This window comes from Erpetoichthys calabaricus, chromosome 6 (assembly GCF_900747795.2).
Source record: "Erpetoichthys calabaricus chromosome 6, fErpCal1.3, whole genome shotgun sequence".
NCBI lineage: Eukaryota > Metazoa > Chordata > Cladistia > Polypteriformes > Polypteridae > Erpetoichthys > Erpetoichthys calabaricus.
In genome coordinates, this window is record NC_041399.2 from 31,833,748 (window position 1) to 31,854,221 (window position 20,474).

General features: G+C 36.1%; 1 protein-coding gene and 1 long non-coding RNA gene across 2 annotated transcripts; one reads left to right on the forward strand and one right to left on the reverse strand.

Moving 5' to 3' along the window:
- Positions 1-2,145: 2,145 nt before the first annotated feature.
- LOC114653252 (elongin-C) lies at positions 2,146-19,813 on the forward strand. Its single transcript, XM_028803453.2, has 4 exons — positions 2,146-2,309; positions 13,263-13,300; positions 16,262-16,405; positions 19,226-19,813. Exons 2-4 carry the CDS (start codon positions 13,297-13,299, stop codon positions 19,414-19,416), a joined length of 339 nt encoding a protein of 112 aa, XP_028659286.1. The 5' UTR covers positions 2,146-2,309; positions 13,263-13,296; the 3' UTR covers positions 19,417-19,813.
- On the reverse strand, positions 17,659-19,217 carry LOC127528417 (uncharacterized). The gene is made up of 2 exons (XR_007935315.1): positions 18,782-19,217; positions 17,659-17,824 (listed from the first exon to the last, which is right to left on the reverse strand). It is a non-coding gene; the product is annotated as an uncharacterized LOC127528417 (long non-coding RNA).
- Positions 19,814-20,474: the final 661 nt, after the last annotated feature.

A 20,474-nucleotide genomic window follows, 5' to 3' on the forward strand; every position in this document is an offset into this window, starting at 1 on the left:
GCCTGAAGAAGAAGCCTGAGTTGCCCCAAAAGCTTGCACATTGTAATCTTTCTAGTTAGCCTATAAAAGGTGTCATTAAGCTTAACTTCTCACTACATCCATAATGGCTAACACGGTACAACACCCTAGTACTACAAAAATTAGCAGTAAAATTATTGTTTCACAGCAGATGTCTATCACTGAAATGTATTGCAAACAGGTTAGAAAGAAAGCCAACTCAAGTCTCTCAGACGATAGCCATGCTCTTTTCTCTGAATTCCAGCTGTTGCCATCAGGCTGCAGATTTAGGTTTCCAAAGGTAAAGAGCAACAGGTTTAAGAACTCTTTTATCCCTAGAGCTATAAGCATTTTAAATTATGTTACTGGTAGGGATTCTGCTAAATATTAAATTCTGCCTTATTATTTTGTAAACTGTTGAAAATAACTATTCTTCTTTGTATTGATCTTGAGTGTGTGTAACACTAATTGTCAAATGTTGTTGTCTTTGTTTGTATATTAGATCTATGTAACAATGTCTTCTGTTTTTGTACTTTCCTGCTGTAAACAAATTTCCCTCTGGGATAATAAAGTCTAACTAACCTAATCTAACCTAACAACCCTGTTAACCTAGGCAGTGTTTCCCTCTAGCAAATAAAACACTTAATGCCCAGATAATTAGTTTGAAAAATAATTTTCTTGGGTGACTTTAAGATTTTTGCATGGTAATTTATCTATACATACACACTTACCTCCTGAGCAGACCAGGAAAAAAGGGACACACACACACACAATATAAATCAGGAAAGACAAAGTTATACAATAGAACCTGGAGTGCTTGAAAAACTCCCTTTTAGTCAACAAGAGTGTGGGTTTTGTGATTCAGGCTTAACCGACTCAGAAAGCAGAAGGGAGCTTGGTCCAAATAAACAAAACATTGAATTTGAAATGTCTTTATTACATTAAATAAAATCCCAAGAAGTCAATACATTTTTCAAAATGTCGTACCTCAGAGTTACCAAAACCATACAAAAGAATAAAATGCAAAACTAACAAAAAAGGAAAACAAGAAAATATAATAGAAAAAAAAATGGTCAACTAATTAAAACAGACTCTCAAACAAGAACCACAATTGGTCAAATTACTAACAAGCTTACAAATAGTAATCAAAAGGGAACACAAAGGGAACTAAACAACAAAATCCATTAAAAAAGAAGGCCTTGGCAATCTGCCTGAGGCAAACTGGGCCATTAAATTGGAATAGGCAAAGCAACACACAGGGGCCCTGCCTCCTTGAGCTCAACATACAAAGTTATGAAAACACAAAGTAAATACAAAAGTTCAACAATTACAACATGAAAATAAACCAGGACATTTTTGTGAAGAAAAATATAGTATCATTTTAAAGAAACTAGCAAAAGATAGGCACTAGCCATTTCCTTGGTTTTGCTGATGTTAAGTTGCAGACAATTTTTTGGCACAATAAGAAACAAATTTATAACGACAAAGTTCACAAAATAATTGACACAATCGACAAAACTAAAATCCCGCAGACGGACAGCTGAGACAGATCTGCGCTAAAGCCAGGACAGCTGATTGGCAGATTCAAGTATGAATTTCATACCCTTCATTATAATCCACTGTGTTCCTTATTCTGTACATTAACTATGTCACATTTGACAACACTGAAAAATCTGTTACATCGTTAAATATCTGTAGTACTAGGGTGTTGTACCGTGTTAGCCATTATGAATGTAGAGAAAAGCCAAGCAAAATGACACCTTTTATTGGCTAACTAGAAAGATTACAATATGCAAGCTTTCGAGGCAACTCTACATCTTGCCTGAAGAAGGGGCCTGAGTTGCCTCGAAAGCTTGCATATTGTAATCTTTCTAGTTAGCCAATAAAAGGTGTCATTTTGCTTGGCTTTTCTCTACATCGTTAAATATGAAATTCTAGCGTAAACTGACGCAATAAGATCATATTTTCTACCAGATCCATGTTCAAAATAAACAATAACTTCAGCCCCATAGTTATAAACCCATTTTCACAGTATAATTTTTTTTTTGATCCACTCCCTCCCCAGGTATGTAATAACCAAATAATTAGGTCCCTGTCTCACTCCGATCTCCGCTAGTCCCCCTCACCAAATGCTCCATGTTTCCGCTCCGTCTTTAAACCTGTGACACCGAGCCCGCCGTAGCTTCGGCACCTTCCGGAAGCAAATCCTTCTCTACTTCAATGACTTCTGGTGTAGTCGCAGTCTAACGGAGGGGTTGAGCCTTCACTTTTGGTTTAATTGGAGAGAAGAAGGGACTACACGGACTGTCCTGGTAAGGCACTATATTTTGTTTTGAGCCTCCCTGTATGTCCCTTGTAGTTCTTTATTTGGACACCCGAGCCTCGTCACTGAGGTAGCCGAGGTGGGCAGACGGGCCCGATCTCCTTCGGCCGCGTTCTGTGGAGTCTCGGCTTATTTCGGTTGAATCGGGCTTATTTTTTCAAGACCATTTCACCTCGATAGTTGCTGGAAGTAGTGCATCAGAGTGTAGTCGTGAAGTTTTTTTTTTTTTTAATTTTTAACATCTTGGACAAAATAATACGGGTAAACAATGACAGACACCCCGTAAACAAATACACAGAATAAGTATATTTTCGTAAAGACAAACTACCGCAACTGTTTTTTTTTTTGCGTTTCGTTAAGTTGCTGTTTTGCTCCTTCGCCCTGTTGTGTGTAAATGGTAACGTTAGAAGTTCGGAGAAGAGGCGCCGCTCAGTGGTGTCGGCTTTATTTGTATTGCGGCACTAGCAACAGACGGACACCAAGCAGGGTTGCCAGGTACGGTACTTCATTCCAAATACCCCTTTAGCAAGAACTCCCACCAGCCAACCCCCTGTTTGATTTTTTTTTACCCATTCAGAAACACCAAATCTCTTAAGTATTGTTTAGTACTTATTAAATGCTGTTTTCAAAAGACGGAGTCTTGCCTTATTATAAAAGGTTTTGTCACTTGTAGATAGTCAAGTAGCACTGGCTACAGTTATAAAAAAATGTACATTATTCTGATAAAAAAATGCCTTTCAGCGTGCATTCTGGTATACCCTCTGCTAAAGAGTGGCATGTTTTTTGCACTACTTGAAACATCTTCACAAATAATGGGCACCTTTTGTTATCCACTTCTGGTTAAAGTACCTGACTTGACAAGCAATCATGCTGGTGAAAAATCTTGATGAATGTATACTTTAATGATGTTAAATTTTAATGAATGTGCTGCATATACAGTCATGTGAAAAAGAGAGTACAGTACACCCTCATTCAATTCTAAGGTGTTTATATATCAGGACATAATAAAAAAAAAATCAACTGGTCTTTAGCAGGACATAAAATTAGGTAAATACAGCTTGTGATGAACAACAACATGTAACATATTACACCCTGTCATTATTTATTTAACAAAAACTAAGCCAAAATGCAGAAGCAGGGCGTGGAAAAGTGAAGTACACACTTACTGCTTCCATAGGAACTGAGAGGGTAAGCAGCCGCCAGGTGCTGCACTTGAATTGATCATCAGAAAGTTTGTTGTGTTCCTTATTTCTACAATTGAAGAGCTCAGTTCCAACATCAGTTAAGTATAGAAGATAAATTTTGGAGATAAATAGGAAAATCTGGGTCCGTAAACAGATTTTGAAACTAAATCCCTAAAACTATAACGCTAAACTGTTGCAATTAGCAGGTTTTGAAGCTCAAACATAATTTTCGGCGCATGACCAACTGCATGAAAAGTCACAATCACGTGTTCACTAAATTTTACCAAAAGTTGTAATTAGCAGATTTTGGAACTCGCATCTTCAATTTCTTGTATTAGGATATTTGTTAGTTTTCGCATACCCCTTGGGTACAGAGTGCCAAGTCAGCCATTGTACAGCGCCCCTGGAGCAAGCGCACATTAAGGGCCTTGCTCAAGGGTCCAGCAGAGTGGGACCCCTTTTGGCAGTAACTGGGATTTTAACCGGATACTGGCACAGATCCTTAGCCCCAGAGCCACCACTCCTCCCTAAGTGTGATCACCTCAACAAAAGCAGAAGTTCGGGCAGTTTGTTGGAGCATTCAGGTGTGTGATAACACAGTGCCAAGGAGGAACGACAACAGCAATGATCTTAAGAGAAGAAATTGTTGTTGCCCATCAATGTGGAAACGGTTATAAGGCCAGTTCCAAACAATTTGAAGTCCATCGTTGTATAGTGAGAAAGCTTATTCACAAGTGGAAAACATTCAAGACAGTTGTCAGACATCCCAGCAAATTCATCCCAAGGTCAGACTGTGCAAAGCTCAGAGCAACTGAAAAAAAAACCAAGAGCTACCATCTCCGATGCTCCAGGCCTCAGTTAGCACGTTAAAGTTCATGACGGTACAATTTAAAAAAGACTGAACAAGTATGGCTTGTCTGCAGTGGGTTGGCACCCTGCCCAGGATTGGTTCCCTGCCTTGTGCCCTGTGTTGGCTGGGATTGGCTCCAGCAGACCCCCCGTGACCATGTGTTCGGATTCAGCGGGTTGGATAATGGATGGATGGAAGTATGGCTTGTTTGGAAGGGTTGCCAGCAGAAAGCCTCTTCACTCTAAAAAGGACATGGCAGCACAGCTTAGACTTCTGGAACAATGTTCTTTGGCCAGACAAGACCAAAGTAGAGATCTTTGGCCATAATGCCCAGCACTGTTTGGTTTTGGCAGCATATCAGCACACACTACTCATGCCGACAGTCAAGCGTGGTTGTGATCTGAGCTTATTTTACAGCCAGAGGATCAGGGCATGTTGCAGTCATTGAATCAACCGTAAATCCTCTGTATTCCAAAGTATTCTAGAGTCAGATGTGAGGCCATCTGTCTGACAGATAAAGCGTGGCCAAAATTGGTTTCATGCAACAGGACAAACACACCAACAAGTCTGCAACAGAACATCTGAAAAAGAAAAGAATCGAGGTGTTGAAATGACACATTCAAAGTCCGGACCTCACGATTGAAATGCTGTGGCAGGTCCTTAAGAGAGCTGTGCATAAATGAATGGCCGCAAACCTCAATGAACTGAAGCAATGGCGTAATAAAGAAGGCTGGGCCAGAATTCCTCCACAATGATTGAGAGACTGATAAAGTCATTCAGAAAACGATTACTTCAAGTTATTGGTTCTGCAAGCTATTGAGTCAAGGCGTATACTTAGTGTTTGAGTGAAGAAACACGTTCAAAGATTTAAGCAAATTCTGCCCTTGTGTTCTTGTTTTCCTAAGATGACAATGCACAATTTTTTCTGAAGTTACAATTCATAAATGTAAATTGGGAAAACTTAAATGCAGTTTTATATCATGAAACAGAAGTGGAATATTCCAGCATTGCTATTCAGCTTTGTAAAATTAAATACATTTTTTTTTTTTTTTTTATTAGGTAAAAGCTGTTTTTAGCATATTAGTTTCATTTTATTTGTATAGTCATTAACTGTCATTACGATAAAGTGCTATTTTGCAATCGGAAAATAAAGATTTAAAAAGCATTAAGGACAATCTGATATTACCGATAGTAATTTTTTACATGATGTGATACAAAACAGTTGCAGGAATCTGTCTCTAAGAAAAAATCTAATAATTTCATTTATAGGTGTCTAGCATTACTGACACACAATTCTTGATCTCAGGTATGAAATATATTATCAAACGTTACAATTATACTCCGCCAAAAGTCTGGTCACACTCAGAAATTTGTATGTGTTTGATAGTGAAAAGTCAAGCACAAATGACACCTTTTACTGGCTAACTGAAAAGATTACAATATGCAAGCTTTCGAGGAAACTCGGGCCCCATCTTCAGGCAAAATTTAACGATTAGTTAGCCAATAAAAGGTGTCATTTTGCTTGACTTTTCACTACATTCATAATGGCTAACACGGTACAACGCCCTAGTACTATGTGTCTGATAGAAATTGATACTTTTTTATTAAGATACCATAATATTGATTCAATAAAAAAAAAAAAAAAAGCTTTTAGTAACACTAGTAATGCCATGGCTGTATTTTAAAATAAATTTAATGGTATTTTGATTTAAGAAAAGGAAAAAAAAAAGTGTGTTTATCGCAACATGAGTTTCTCTTCGTGTCAAGACCTTGGACTGGTAATGTACATATGCCGTGGTATATTTTAATTATGTCAGCCTAATCTTTGAGGCATATTTGAAGGCTAGTAGTTTATCAAATGACTGCTGTTTTGCTTTTTGAGTATTCTCAGCTGTCATTCATTTTGTCCCCGATTGCACTTAAAGTACTACCAGACTTGTAATTAATTCATTTCAGTCTGCCATTTTGAGTGTTATGTAGCCTTGTCTTCACTTTTGGGTCTTGTGACTAGCTGTTAAATCCATATATTGTCTGTTCCTAATAGGGCTAGGCAAATATTTTGAACTAAAATATATTTGCTATATCTCATTATGTTGTAAAATACCTTAAAGATTGAAGATCAGCACCATATAGGCATATATAGTATATACACTCTTCTATACAAAGACCTGCCTGACAATAATAATATGAAATACTACCAAAGGAAATTATTTTTTTTCCTTGAAGTTAACAATTTTTTGAATATCCATGCCTCAAAGGAACACCTCAAATAACATGTTGTTTTTTTCAAACATTTTTGTTTTAGGTCTCCTCTAGTTTGTTTTAGAGGTGCCTTTGTATTTATTACATTCAACAACTTGCCTGCTATGCTGGCATCCATGTGTGCCAGTCAGTAAACATCAATCTCTCTCTCTTGACTGCTTCATATAAAGAAAGACAAAGATCTTGATTTATTACCGTGCAAAAAACACAGCTCACAATACATGTACAGGTATATATTGTGCATTTTTTTATTTACATCATTTGTAATAATTCCAGATTATTTATTTGCAAATATATGCTTTTTTTCTGACTCTGAGCAGAGAGTCACAGAATAGGACACATGCCAGTTTGTTGCCAGTTTTCTAAATAAAGAATAAATCCAGTTTGTCATTGTAATAACATTTATTTGTACTATGGGGTTCACCCCCTGCTCACTTCATTCGCAGCCCCATCTGCATCTCGCGTGGTGCTTCGAACATTTAAAAGCCTGTACAGCAGTTGTGTTTTTGTCTCACTGCCGAATTATATGATCTACAAGTCTCCGACTTAAAGTTTAAATCTGAACAATATATTCGTTCTCTTTTCACTGTTCTGTTATTTCACCGAGTAATAATTTCCATTTGTTTGCACAAATGCGATCTTTACCATCCTTTTTTTTGAGACTTTCGAATTTTCATACTTCCATTGTCTCTAACTTGCTCTGCATGTGTTATCGCACCGTTTTTGAATTCTTTACAACGTTGTACTTTGTCATCCACTGTCTTTTATTTCTTTTTATTTTTTTTATTTTATTGTAATCACACAACATTCCATACAAATAGATCAATTTTTACAAAAATAGGATTGCAAACAAATTAACCCCCACCCCTGAGAGAGAGCATGAGCAGCAGAGTACAACTTAAAGCTGTTTTGTTTCTGGCCCTGGACGTGGTTAAATCTCTTGGCACAAAGTCTCGTCTCGCGGGACGTGAGTTGTTGATATTTTTTAGTTTATAATTTAAAAACGGAGTAGGAATCTGAAAATCTAACAACATCACATTAAAGTTTGATAAATTCTAAAAAGAGTGATACCAAACATATATACAGTATGTAGGTTTTAAAATAAGCCTGATGTAAAAAGTGACATCGTTGCACTTTTAGGCTTAGGATTTTTTATATATATGAGAGAGAGTAGATGTGTGATCTAAAATTATTAATGAAACAAAGCAGTTAAACCTCACCAAATGATGAGTAAAATACAGCTCAAGTTAAAAGTTTTGTAAAAGTTACCGACCAGTTCTTGAAACAGAATTACAAAACAAACCTAACAGAATCTTCATTAAAATAATTTTCATTTATCTACAAGGCATACTTGCGTTTGATCATTGATGCACAACATAGCGTTGCGACAAACTGCTGTTTCTTACCCACTCTCTGCTACTGAAATGTACAAGATTTCATTTTAGGTGGAGTCGACATAAACATGATTAAATAGAGTAGTGAAGACGTTTCACATTTTTAACTTTCAGAAGTTGTTGAAAATCTCATAAAATGCTACGCATTGCTTTATTGCTTTTTATTTAGTATTGAATTAATTAAACATTTTTCCCTATTTCCTGGTATAATTTTATAAGCCCAAATGTTTCATTTGTGTAACAGAGTGTAACAATAATTTATAATAACTAAAGACTGGTAATCTAGAAGGTATCTAAAATCTTAGATTATGTGACTCATTTCAAGATGACGTTTGCTGCATCTATTATTTTCTTACTCTGCCGCCCCCAATACTGTTTGTTAACCCTGGGTTCATTGGTGACAAAGCAGGGACTGACTAGATGGTGTGCCAGTTCATTGCAGGGTAGCTTGTGCACATACCTGTGTTCACTACAGCCAGATCAGTTGTTAACCTGCATGTTTTTATCATCCAGGGTGAGAAACCAACCATACCTGGACAAAAAACACATTTGAGTTGTCCAGGCTGTAATGTAAACCAAGAACATTAGAGCTGTTAAGGAGTAGCACTAACTTCTGTGTCACGATGTTTTACTGGCCAGTTAATATTTGAAAGAAAAGTTTTCTTTAGGGTTAAAAGTGAAAAACATGAATGGTTTATTGTAAACATTTTAGTCACCACTTTAGTAGGTACAATGATTGGTTAATGTAGACCAGCTGCTTCCCCATACAGCCAGTTAAGTGGCTGGAAGTCAAATATATGGTCAAGATATTAAGTTGTTGCTTGACCTAATGTTAGAATGAACAAGACCTGTAAGTTATGTGACTTTGACCACTGTATTTATGTTGGTATCAGACCTGGTAGTTCCAGCATCTCAGAAAATGATCTGTCCTCCAGGAATTGTCGTGCTAAAGTTTATAGTTGTTAATTGAATTTTTAGGCTTTAATCCACATTAGTAGGAGGCAGTTCCTGAGCTTAATAAATTCTGTGCTGAAGAGAACACTTAAGGGGATAAGCCCTCAAAAGAAGCAGAAGCTGAAAATGGCTTGGCAGAGCATCATTAGAGAAACTACTCGGAACCTGGTGATGTCAATGAATCACAGACTTCAAACTGTTATTGCATGCTAGGCATAGTAAGCAAAGTACTAAATATGACTGCTTTAATAGACCTGCCATTGCTATGTCCCAAACATTATGGTGCCCTAAGATGGGGTAGGACCATGTTTAAAACGTGTTACTTCTTCATGCAAAATGTGTGCAGATACCCTTGAAAATCCACAATGTATACTTGAATCACATCTAAATGGTTCAATTTGTAGTTTTAAACCATGGAGCTGAGGAATAAATCAAGGAAAAAAATGTGTGTTTGTCCCAAACGTCATGGAGGGCACTGTCAGTAGCAGAGAGTTAGCAAGTGTTACAGTTTGACAAAGAGGCACACCTCAGTGCACAGTTAATCATAAATGCATGTGTTTGCTTAAAAAAAACATGTTTCAGTCAGAAAATTATATACAAATACTTTATTCCAGTGTATTCTGACAGCATCAGATTTTTAATGATAACATGATGTGGATTTTTGGATATACCTACTTGGAATCATGTTCACTAAAAGGATGATGGTCTCAAGTCTACTTGGACATCAAAATAAGGCTCCCGTTTGTGATTAATTGATAACTTATCAGTGATACAAAGTTCTAAAATATGCAGTACATTTCTTTTGTAAGTACCACCTGGCAGTTCAGAAAGGTATTGAATTTGTCTTACTGATACAGCAAACAGTGAGACTAATTTTATTGTTCAATGACCTCGGATCGTACAGTATTGGCATTCTTGTGTGACAGTTTAGGGCTATTTTGTAGCAGACCTTTTAAATGTGTGTTATTGTGAACTAGATGAGGCTTTGCAACCTAAAATACCCACTTTAAAATGTTAAAACTGGAATATGTTGTGAATTTAGCATGTAGATGTACAATTGGGGAGATTACTAAAGTCATTTTTAAAGGTGTAGCAGAGTGCTGGTAGGTTCATGGTTAATCGCTGGATAGTTACGTTTTTGTTTCCTGAATACTGTTGGGTGTACCTGATGGATTTTGACCTGATGGTTACAAAAAATCACCTTTAAATTTTCGATTGTGTATGTTTTTATTGCAATTGTCTATTTTTGTGATTTCTTTTCGTATTATACACTGATCAGCTGCAACATTAAAAGCACTGACAGGTGTAAACAATGTTATTCTTTTCATCATTGCAATGGTACCTGTACCGGGGTGGGATAGTGAAGTGATCAATCAGTTCTTAAAGGTGATGTATTGGATGCAGGAACGTGAGCAAGTGTAAAGATCTGAGCAACTTTAACAAGAACAAAATTATGATGGCTAGACGACTTGGTGACAGCATCTCCAAAACAGCAGGTCACGTGGGGTGTTCCTGGTATGCAGTAATTAGTACCTACCAAAAGTGAACCAAGGACAGGGCCATGAGCACCCAAGACTCACTGACTTGAGTAGTAAAGTTACTGTAGCACAAATATATGAAGAACCTAATGTTGCCATTGAGAGAAATGTGTCAAAACACAGTGCATTGCATCTAGTTGCATAGCTACTGACCATTCTGAGGGCCCATTCTGTCTCCTGCCCACCACTGAAAGTGCCTACAATTGGCACACAAGCATCAGAACTGGATCACAAAGTAAGGAAAGACTGTGACCTGGTCTGATTAATCACATGTCCTTTTAGATTATGTGAATGGCTGTGTGTGTGTGTACATTGTTTACTTGGGAAAGAGATGGCAGCAGGATGCATTATGGGAAGAAGGCAAGCCTAATGAGGATGTTACTTTGACACATACCACCTACCTAAAGATTGCTGCAGATTATGTACACCATTTCATGGCAACGATATTTCCTGATGGTAGTGACCTCTTTCAGCAGGATAATTTACTCTGCCAAACTGAAAAAATTGAAGAATGGTTTGAAGAATATAAATAAGAGTTTAGGGTGTTGACTTGGCCTCCAAATACCTCAGATCTCAATCTGGGGGATGTGCTGGAAAAGCAAGTCCAGTCCATGGAGATACCACCTCACAGCTTACATCACTTGAAGGATCTGCTACTAAAGTCTTGGTGCCACATACCACAGGACACCTTGATGGGTCTTGTGAAATGCATGCCTCAAAATCTCAAAGCTGTTTTGGCATTGATCGATTGGCTTCTGATCTAAATCAGTCAATTTTCACTAAAAAAGACTCCATCTGTAAATTGTAAAAAACAATCTTTTCAGTCCCTGCTTTTCTAGACTTTGTGGTAATTTAGTTGCAGTACTCGTTTACGTTAGATATTATGGCAGTTGAGCCAGCGGGCATCTTTTTTTTTTTTTTTTTGCCAGTGAACTTCCTGTAATTTAAACAAAATCAAGTCGAGGCTCACTTTACAAGAGAGCAGAGACAATTGGAATATTAGCCTTTACGTTAAAGAAATTGTAAAGAAATTGTAGTAATAAACTGAAAAAAATAATTGGAGAAGTCGCAGTTAAACGGCAAGAAAAGCTACTTTAATGAATTCAGGCCTTTTTATTTTAACCTTTAAATAAAATGGATGCCATCTGAGTTTGGACCATGAGCTTGTTTTATGTACCTCAGCTTTTCAATTGGAAAAAGAAAGATAAAGACAAATTTGATATTGCTGCTCAGTTAACAAAAGGCTTGTTAGCTCAGCAGCAAATTGTCTTTTACTTATAAATTTGTTAAGCATGTTAGTCTTGTTTTCTTGATAAACAACTTTTGAACATTTGAGGCTTTTTTTAAAGATTTTTACTTTTTTTTTTTTTTTTTTTGCTGTGTCTGTTCCAACTGCGCTTTAAGACACACAGAGGGGTTTTAAGTAAGTAACAGAAGTTGGGACACCTGTGCAAATTGTTTGCTTCAACTTGCAAGGCTTATTTTACTTTAATTGCTGCAGAACATCTGTAGGTTGTATCCTATTAGAAGGCCCATTTGTAATATTTGCTAACCTAAACTTTAAATTCAAACCTGTGGCAGTTTACTGCTTACCTTTGCACAATTTTAGGCCATTTATTGCAATTCAACTGATTACATTTGAAGAAAAGCTGCAAAAGCTGAGGTGTTGTGAAACTCTTGACTGGTAGTGTAGTCAATCTGAAATGTATATTTGTATTCAATTTGAAGCTATCATAATCGGCAAAAAATTTTCAGAAGCAAAACTTTTTGGGGAAACAAGTTGTCTAGTGTCACCTTGATTAGAATGTTGGATAGTTAATCATGTGTAGTAAATGAAATAAGGAGTTGGAAAGGTAGAATATTTGATTTAAAAAGTGTATATTCAATACATCTTTAAATGTTACAGATGCACCTGTAACAATTTGTATATGTTGTATGCTTGTTTTTTTGTTTGTTTTGTTTTGGTTTTTTTTTGTTTTTTTTTGTTTTTTTTGTAGCCCCTCATTCATGCATGTTTGGCTCAAAAGAGTGCCATTCACACAGTCTGAGCTCAGAAAGCATTTCAGAATTCCATGTTGTCTGTTGAAAGTAAAAACGAATAAAAGTCACAAAATGAGCATTAATGTTACAGGCCTAAAAACCTGAGCATAAGCATACTCTGCTGAAGAGCTCGGCTCTAAGGGCACCATGGTGAGATTGTATTTAAAAAGTAAATGTGTGAGACATTTGTTTGCATTAGAATAGACTAGTGTTTGGGGATATTGGCTGTTTCTAAAATCAAATCTTCTTCAAAAAAACTAAATAAGGAAGTCTAAAATGAATATATTTCTCTTTTCCAATTCCTTCAAAATATTTCATCTACTAAAATGTAATGTTTGAATTTTTGTTGAACCATTTGGCATACTGGTTAGTTAGTGTCTTGGTTGTTTTTCAAAACCGGTGATACAGTATATATTGTGGTCTATTCTGCTTTCAGAATTTCACTTTTTTTAAGAGTGAGAAATATTTAATTTATTGTTGGAGTCATTAGTTAAATGTATGCATTTTGTTTTTTATGTATGTGTTCATTGTGTAGTAATCAGTGACTGGATAATGGATGTGTCAGATTTGACTGGATGTTAATTAGTTCAAGTCAAGGAAAATCGAATCGTGAAGTCAAACTATATCTGACATCGTAAATCTACTTTGGTGACTGCACAGTGTCAGTCTTTCTCTTTGACTTGACTTTTTCTTTTTTAATGTTATATTTTATTTTTTCAGGTGCCAGAAAGGTGCCCAGCACACTTCAGGAGAAATGGGTATGTTTGCAAAACTAATCCTTAAAAATTATTTTTTTGTGTCATAAGTTTTAAAGTTTAATAAATGTAAAAGTAGTAATTAATTTTGACTAGTTCAGACATTAGATAGAATTTAATTTCCACTTGGGGACGTATAAAATATAATTAATTGTTTAATTTACAATTGTGGTGTTAAGCTTTACCTGACAAGCATCATTTGAACTCACTAAGTAGGTTCTTTCTTTCTATTTTTTATTTCTTAATTCTGTATTTTGTGGGCTTTATTTTTTTTGTTTGATAAATTCCTATTGTCAGTCATTCAGTCATCGTCCAACCTGCTATATCCTAACTACAGGGTCACGGGGGTCCGCTGGAGCCAATCCCAGCCACAACAGGGCGCAAGGCAAGAACAAACCCCGGGCAGAGCGCCAGCCCACCGCAAGGCACGCGCACACACCAAGCACACACTAGTGACAATTTAGCATTGCCAGTCCACCTAACCTGCATGTCTTTGGACTGTGCGAGGAAACCCACGCAGACACGGGGAGAACATGCAAACTCCATGCAGGGAGGACCCGGGAAGCAAACCCGAGTCTCCTTACAGTGAGGCAGCAGCTACCACTGCACCACCATGCCGCCCAATTCCTATTGTATTACCCTATATATTTAATCTTTAAATGTTTGTCTGGGAATGTAAACTGTTTTGATTACAAACATTGAGTGAACAATTTAGATACATGTAATAGGAGAGGTTCCCCTCTTAGGAAGGTGGTATGGATAAATAATAAAATAATGTAAAGAGTGTGTTTTTTTGCCTCAAACATATTTTTAATTCATTCGCAGTAAAAGCATATCCACAAACAAGCATATTTAGAAATGATAAATTATATAACATTCACAGATTCATTTCAAAGTCATATGACAAAAAAATGCATATAACATTAAAATCAAATACATGTTCTAACTTAACAGGTAGAGGTTCAAAGTAGTATTGTTTGCTTTATGTTCCAAGTTATAATATTTAAAGAGCATGAAAATAATGGGATTGCCTTTTGGGATGATATTACTGCATAAAAGCAGTATCTGATTTACATCTCGAACAGCTCACAGAACTTTAGATGGGATGAACATCACGTTTAAGGACTGTAGCTGCTAAAATCTCAAGTCTTCTCAGTCGCTGAAACTGTCACCTTAACTGAATTGCAGTACATGGTTAACTACAAAAATGCTTCTGAGTTTTCACACAGATTCATTAATCGTGTTTTGGGTTGCATGTATAATGCAGGCAAAAGGTAATTTTGTTAACCAGTCAATGCAAAAACACCAAAATAAGAGCAGTAGGACCATTCAAAAGTCAAGAAACATGCAACATAAACAACTCAGTGGCAGTGTGCCCTCTTTTAAATTTCATAGAAATTTAGTAAATTAGTTTTAAATTAGTTCACTTCAGCATTGCATGCCATAAACCACATTCTGCAACGCCTTCCAGTGAGCAGGTTAATAAGATTCCTGGCCGTGCCACCCACTAATTTCAGTGGTATGGGAAACACTGTTGGATATGGGTGAGAAACCTCGTCTGCTTGTTCTAACCCATGTGGATTAGTGTAATATACCATGCCATGAGAGATTGTAAACTTTTGGTGTTCATTGCTCACCATTGAGACAGGGTTGAACTAGCAAAAACTTAAAACCAAGGTAAGGATATAAGATGGCCCTCAAAATTATGCCATATAGCAAACATAACATATATTTTCTAGATCTTCAAAAGGAGCAAAGGACATGAAGTTCCAGCCTCTTCTTACTGCAGCTGATGCCTATTTACATACTCCAGTGATATGTAGCAAATTAAAAATCAATAGCCTCCAAGGAAACAGGCACGAGCAAATCATTGCTCTGAAAAAAGAATGGAGCTCCTCATATTAAATCTACAAAAAAATTTTGATTTGGTGTGAAAAAATCTTATAGATTTGTTTGAAAATGTGTAGGGTTTTTTGGCTTTAACACAAAAGACGCTTATAACAAAAAACTAAGCACCACCTACCACCAAGATCACCTTGGTCTAATGCAGTGATGTTGATAATAACATGATGTTTGGCTGCTTTTCTCTTCAGCTGTCTTTGAGGAAACTATACGTTCACGTTCAAACGACAGTATTCTGGAGTCTGGCATCAGACTTTCTGTTACTGGGCTGAATTTAAAACCAGAAGTAGATTTTACAACATTAAATTAATCCAAAATAATTCGGTAGATGCAGCAATTAAGACACTAAGTGGGGAAAAATAGTGTGTTTGACAGAATGCTGAAGTCCAGGCATTGAAATGTAACATCACTTGAAGTGCAAAATGTGCAACTTTTTTGGAGCAGCTGGACAAGGAGCAACTGGGAATAAATCTTCCAACGCAGGAGGGAGTAACCAATGCTAAAGATGTTTTGTTGGTGTCTTCATTGCTTGGATGTTCCCGTTCTCTGGGAACTCAAAAGATTCTCCTTTGCTCTGGGAGAACAATGCGTTTGTTACATTATTTAATAATGATTAATACAAAAATATTTAACTGTTCTTTTTTTGTGTTTCTGTTGTTGGGTTATCGCCATTAAATACTACAATTTATACAAGAACTGCTAAATGAAGGGTTCACATTCTTTGAAGTGTCCCTATATTATTTTAGTAATGTATACTGTATATACTAGTTTGTATTGTGTGCCCGCAATCTTTGCTTCTATATCTGTTACATTATGCTCTTTGTGAAGTGGCATTTGTTTCTCTTCTGTGACTAGTAAAAACAATACTGTCACTTGCCTTTGTATCAGTAGATCATAAAGCAGAGTTAACCATTACTAAGCTGAAAGTTATCAGGTTGGTGTTCTGGGTTTCTGTGCAGGTTAGAAAATCCGAACTAATAACATCAAATTATCTTTGAAAATGGTTTTCTCTACTGGAGATTTTATTATAATATTATTATTCTTGTTATGATAATCATGTAGACGGAGAAGAGAAGACCTATGGAGGTTGTGAAGGCCCTGATGCCATGTATGTAAAGCTGATCTCGTCAGATGGGCATGAATTTATAGTGAAGAGAGAGCATGCATTGACATCTGGAACTATTAAAGCTATGCTGAGTGGCCCTGGTATGTTCTCCATGACTTAACAGCCATTTTAATTGGCAGTTATTGATTTTTTGTTTAAATTGTGTGAACAATTCAATTGAAAAAAGTGATATTTTATATATTATATAAGGAAGTCCCATGGTCCTCATGTATTAGAACTGATTGATTTATTTGAGTGACTTTAATATTGTAATTCAGTGGTTCTCAAGTTCAGTCCTGGGCACCCCACTATGGCTGCAGGTTTTTGTTTCATCCAGTTTCACAGTTGTTAGTCTTGTTGGCCCAGACATAATTCTCAAATGAGAATATGCTTCTGGGGAAAACTTGTTAAAAAAGAATTGTATTGAATAGCGTCAAAATCCAGCGCTGTAAAGTCTATGCCTACATGAGATCTTCCTAAAACCACCCACACCTAATTTCTTCAGTCCATGAAGTTTAAACCTTTGTGGTTCAGGAACAGGGTAAAAGAAATTTTCAACAGGTTTTTGTTTATTTTTAACCTGTGCAATGTGCTCTTTGTACACGTGACACATTTATACGTCTAATACGTTTTTTTAAGAAGACTTTTCTTCTGTTCATTTGTAAACAGAATCTTGTGGTCTGTTGGACCATGTTAACAAGAGCAACGCTGCTCTTTGAAGTCTGAAATCACTGCCCCACTTCGTGTGCCGCCTTCATGTGTAACTGGAATGGTTTGGAAATATGACACTCAGTGAGTTGTCCAATTGTTCCCACCCAAAATTCACCCAGTGTTGTTCTCTAGACGTATATATTTTATGTCTGGCTTCTGCGAGACTGCACAATCAGTGATTCACTCTTTACGTTTAATTGATCTCATTGTTTAACTAGCTGTCAATTCTACTACTTATGTTGAATTCAGAAAAATGCATTAGATTTATATTTCCATTTATAACAAAAGAACATTTTTTTTTATCTTTATATATAGTTAACTGTCATTTTCCTCTTTAAATTAATTATTCTGTGGAGTTTACCACAATAATTGTTAGCATTAGATTTCCATTTATAACAAAATAAGAAATGTATTTTTTTCAATATCTTTAGATAGATAGTTCACCACTATTTGTGGTGTTTGCATTCTTAAATCTATCCAAGTGCTCACAATTAATGACGGTCATAACAGACACCAGGGCAAGTGACATTGACTGCTAAAGGGTAGCTGTTTTAGTGTTACCCTCATGTGCTTATTAGTAAAAAAAATGGCATAAATAACTAGAAAAGTTATAAAAGAAATAAAATAAAGTACAAAAAAAAAAAATCTTGATTAAGAAAATATGCATAACACATTTTTAATTTCTGGATTGATACAAAAGACACAAACTGTGAAGAAACTGTATTAATAATGCAAGTAAAAGAAGAATATGCCTGGGATGAAAACCTGCACCAAAAGGAGGTGACCAGAACTGAACCCAAGGAACACTGCTATATATAGTTGTGCTTGAAAGTTTGTGAACCCTTTAGAATTTTCTATATTTCTGCATAAATATGACCTAAAACATCATCAGATTGTCACTCAAGTCCTAAAAGTAGATAAAGAGAAACCAGTTAAACAAATGAGACAAAAATATTATACTTGGTCATTTATTTATTGAGGAAAATGATCGAATATTACATATTTGTGAGTGGCAAAAGTATGTGAACCTCTAGGATTAGCAGTTAGTTTGAAGGTGAAATTCGAGTCAGGTGTTTTCAATCAATGGGATGACAATCAGGTGTGAGTGGGCGCCCTGCGTTATTTAAAGAACAGGGATCTATCAAAGTCTGCTCTTCACAACACGTTTGTGGAAGTGTATCATGGCACGAACAAAGGAGATCTCTAAATCTGTCCATGAACTGAATCTGAAGAGAAGGTGGGTCATGCAGCAAGACAACGACCCTAAGCAGACAAGTCATTCTACCAAAGAATGGTTAAAGAAGAATAAAGTTAATGTTTTGGGATGGCCAAGTCAAAGTCCTGACCTTAATCCAATCGAAATGTTGTGGAAGGACCTGAAGCGAGCAGTTAATGTGAGGAAACCCATCAACATCCCAGAGTTGAAGCTGTTCTGTACGGAGGAATGGGCTAAAATTCCTCCAAGCCGGTGTGCAGGACTGATCAACAGTTACCGGAAACGTTTAGTTGCAGTTATTGTTGCAAGGGGTGGGGGGTCACACCAGATACTCAAAGCAAAGGTTCACATACTTTTGCCACTCACAAATATGTAATATTCGATCATTTTCCTTAATAAATAAATGACCAAGTATAATATTTTTGTATCATTTGTTTAACTGGTTTCTCTTTATCTACTTTTAGGACTTTTAGGAAAATCTGATGATGTTTTGGGTCATATTTATCCAGAAATATAGAAAATTCTAAAGGGTTCACAAACTTCCAAGCACAACTGTAGTAACTTGATCCAGTCCAGATCTAGTAATACCAATCGATGTTGATTTCATATATCTCAGCACTTGTTCCATCAAGCATCTTCATAACACTTCTCAAGTCTTTCTGCATGTTTTCTTTTAGCTGCTTACCACGCTTGATTTCTGACCAAGAAATAAATTGTCATATTTTCATTAGAACTTCATGACCGAATATGGGACAATCTCATTATTTTTGTAGTGTTCTTCAGCACTAGTGAAACTACTTTATCTAGTAATCAATATTAATATGAAGCTGTCATTAGATAATTTAAATGTGTCTTGTTCTTGATTTGCACAACCACACGGTAATTTGCATCACAACATAAAATTTACAATATTAAATATCAGAAAAGTGGTTTCTTTTTTTCTTGCTCAGGCATGTATTACTAAAAACCTGTTGTACTTTCATTTCCTTAATAGGACAGTTTGCGGAAAATGAAACCAATGAAGTTAATTTCAGGGAGATCCCCTCTCACGTCCTTTCCAAAGTGTGTATGTACTTCACCTATAAGGTCCGATACACCAACAGTTCCACAGAGATCCCGGAATTCCCAATCGCTCCTGAAATAGCACTGGAACTGCTGATGGCTGCAAATTTCTTGGATTGTTGAATGAATAAATTATATTAAAAATATAAACATCAGTTTTCTTTTTTAGTATTTAAAAGTTTGGTAAAATACAATGCAGGAGATATGGTAGATTGTGTGAGTGTCAACCAAAAGAATAAAAAAGACTTTTTTTTTTTTTTTCTTTTTTTTTTAATTCCATTCTTTAGATTACATCTGCTGCTTTTTACTTTCTTCACAGATGTGATGCATTTTTACAGGCAATATTTAATTGTAACTGGGCGAGAGAAAATGCTTCATTTTCATAATAAAGTGGTCTGGCTGTACTGGGCTGTGTGTGTTCTGTTGTGTTTTTTGAAGCCCTTTTCCCTTAATTTAAATGTTTTGTGCAAACAAGCAAGTACAGCTTAATCCAAGTTTTTTTTTTTTTTTTTTGTTTTGTTTTTTTATAGATATGTAAAAAGATTAAATATCATTGAAAATAAAATGCTCGCTCAATAAATAAAAAAATCAAATAAATGACCTGTCTATAGAATGTTATTATACAGAATACAGTTAGTGTATGTGAAGCCGTTGATCAGTGAATGTTTCGTATGTTTATATTGCAAAGTTGTTTTGCAGCAGTTTGACATGAAATGGATTCAAGATAAGTGTGGCTACCTTGAATGACACAACACAAAAATATGGGCTTATGTGATTGCTGAAGCCATTTTTAAAATTATATTGGTGAGTACCAACTTAAAATGCTTTTGATGTACGAAGACTGGTGGCGTAACCCCTTAGCCAGCATACTACACAGTTTGCCATGTAACATCTCTAAACTAAAAAGGCTTAAGATCAGAAATGTGGTGTTATGTTATTGTTAACTAATTCCCCATTGGATTGGAAACAATTTTCTGGACTTCTCAGATGAGCACAAATTGCTGTATTAACAGCAATTGTCAGCAGACGTGATATGTTCACGAGGTAGGAGATTTCAAAGTTCCCACTCAGTGCATTTCAGTTTTCCACTGAATTTTATTCACATTTGTTTCTAGGTGGATTTTTGGAAGGAATGCTAGTTTGCTGTTTAGTCCTCATGAAAAGCAACTAAAGATAAGCTG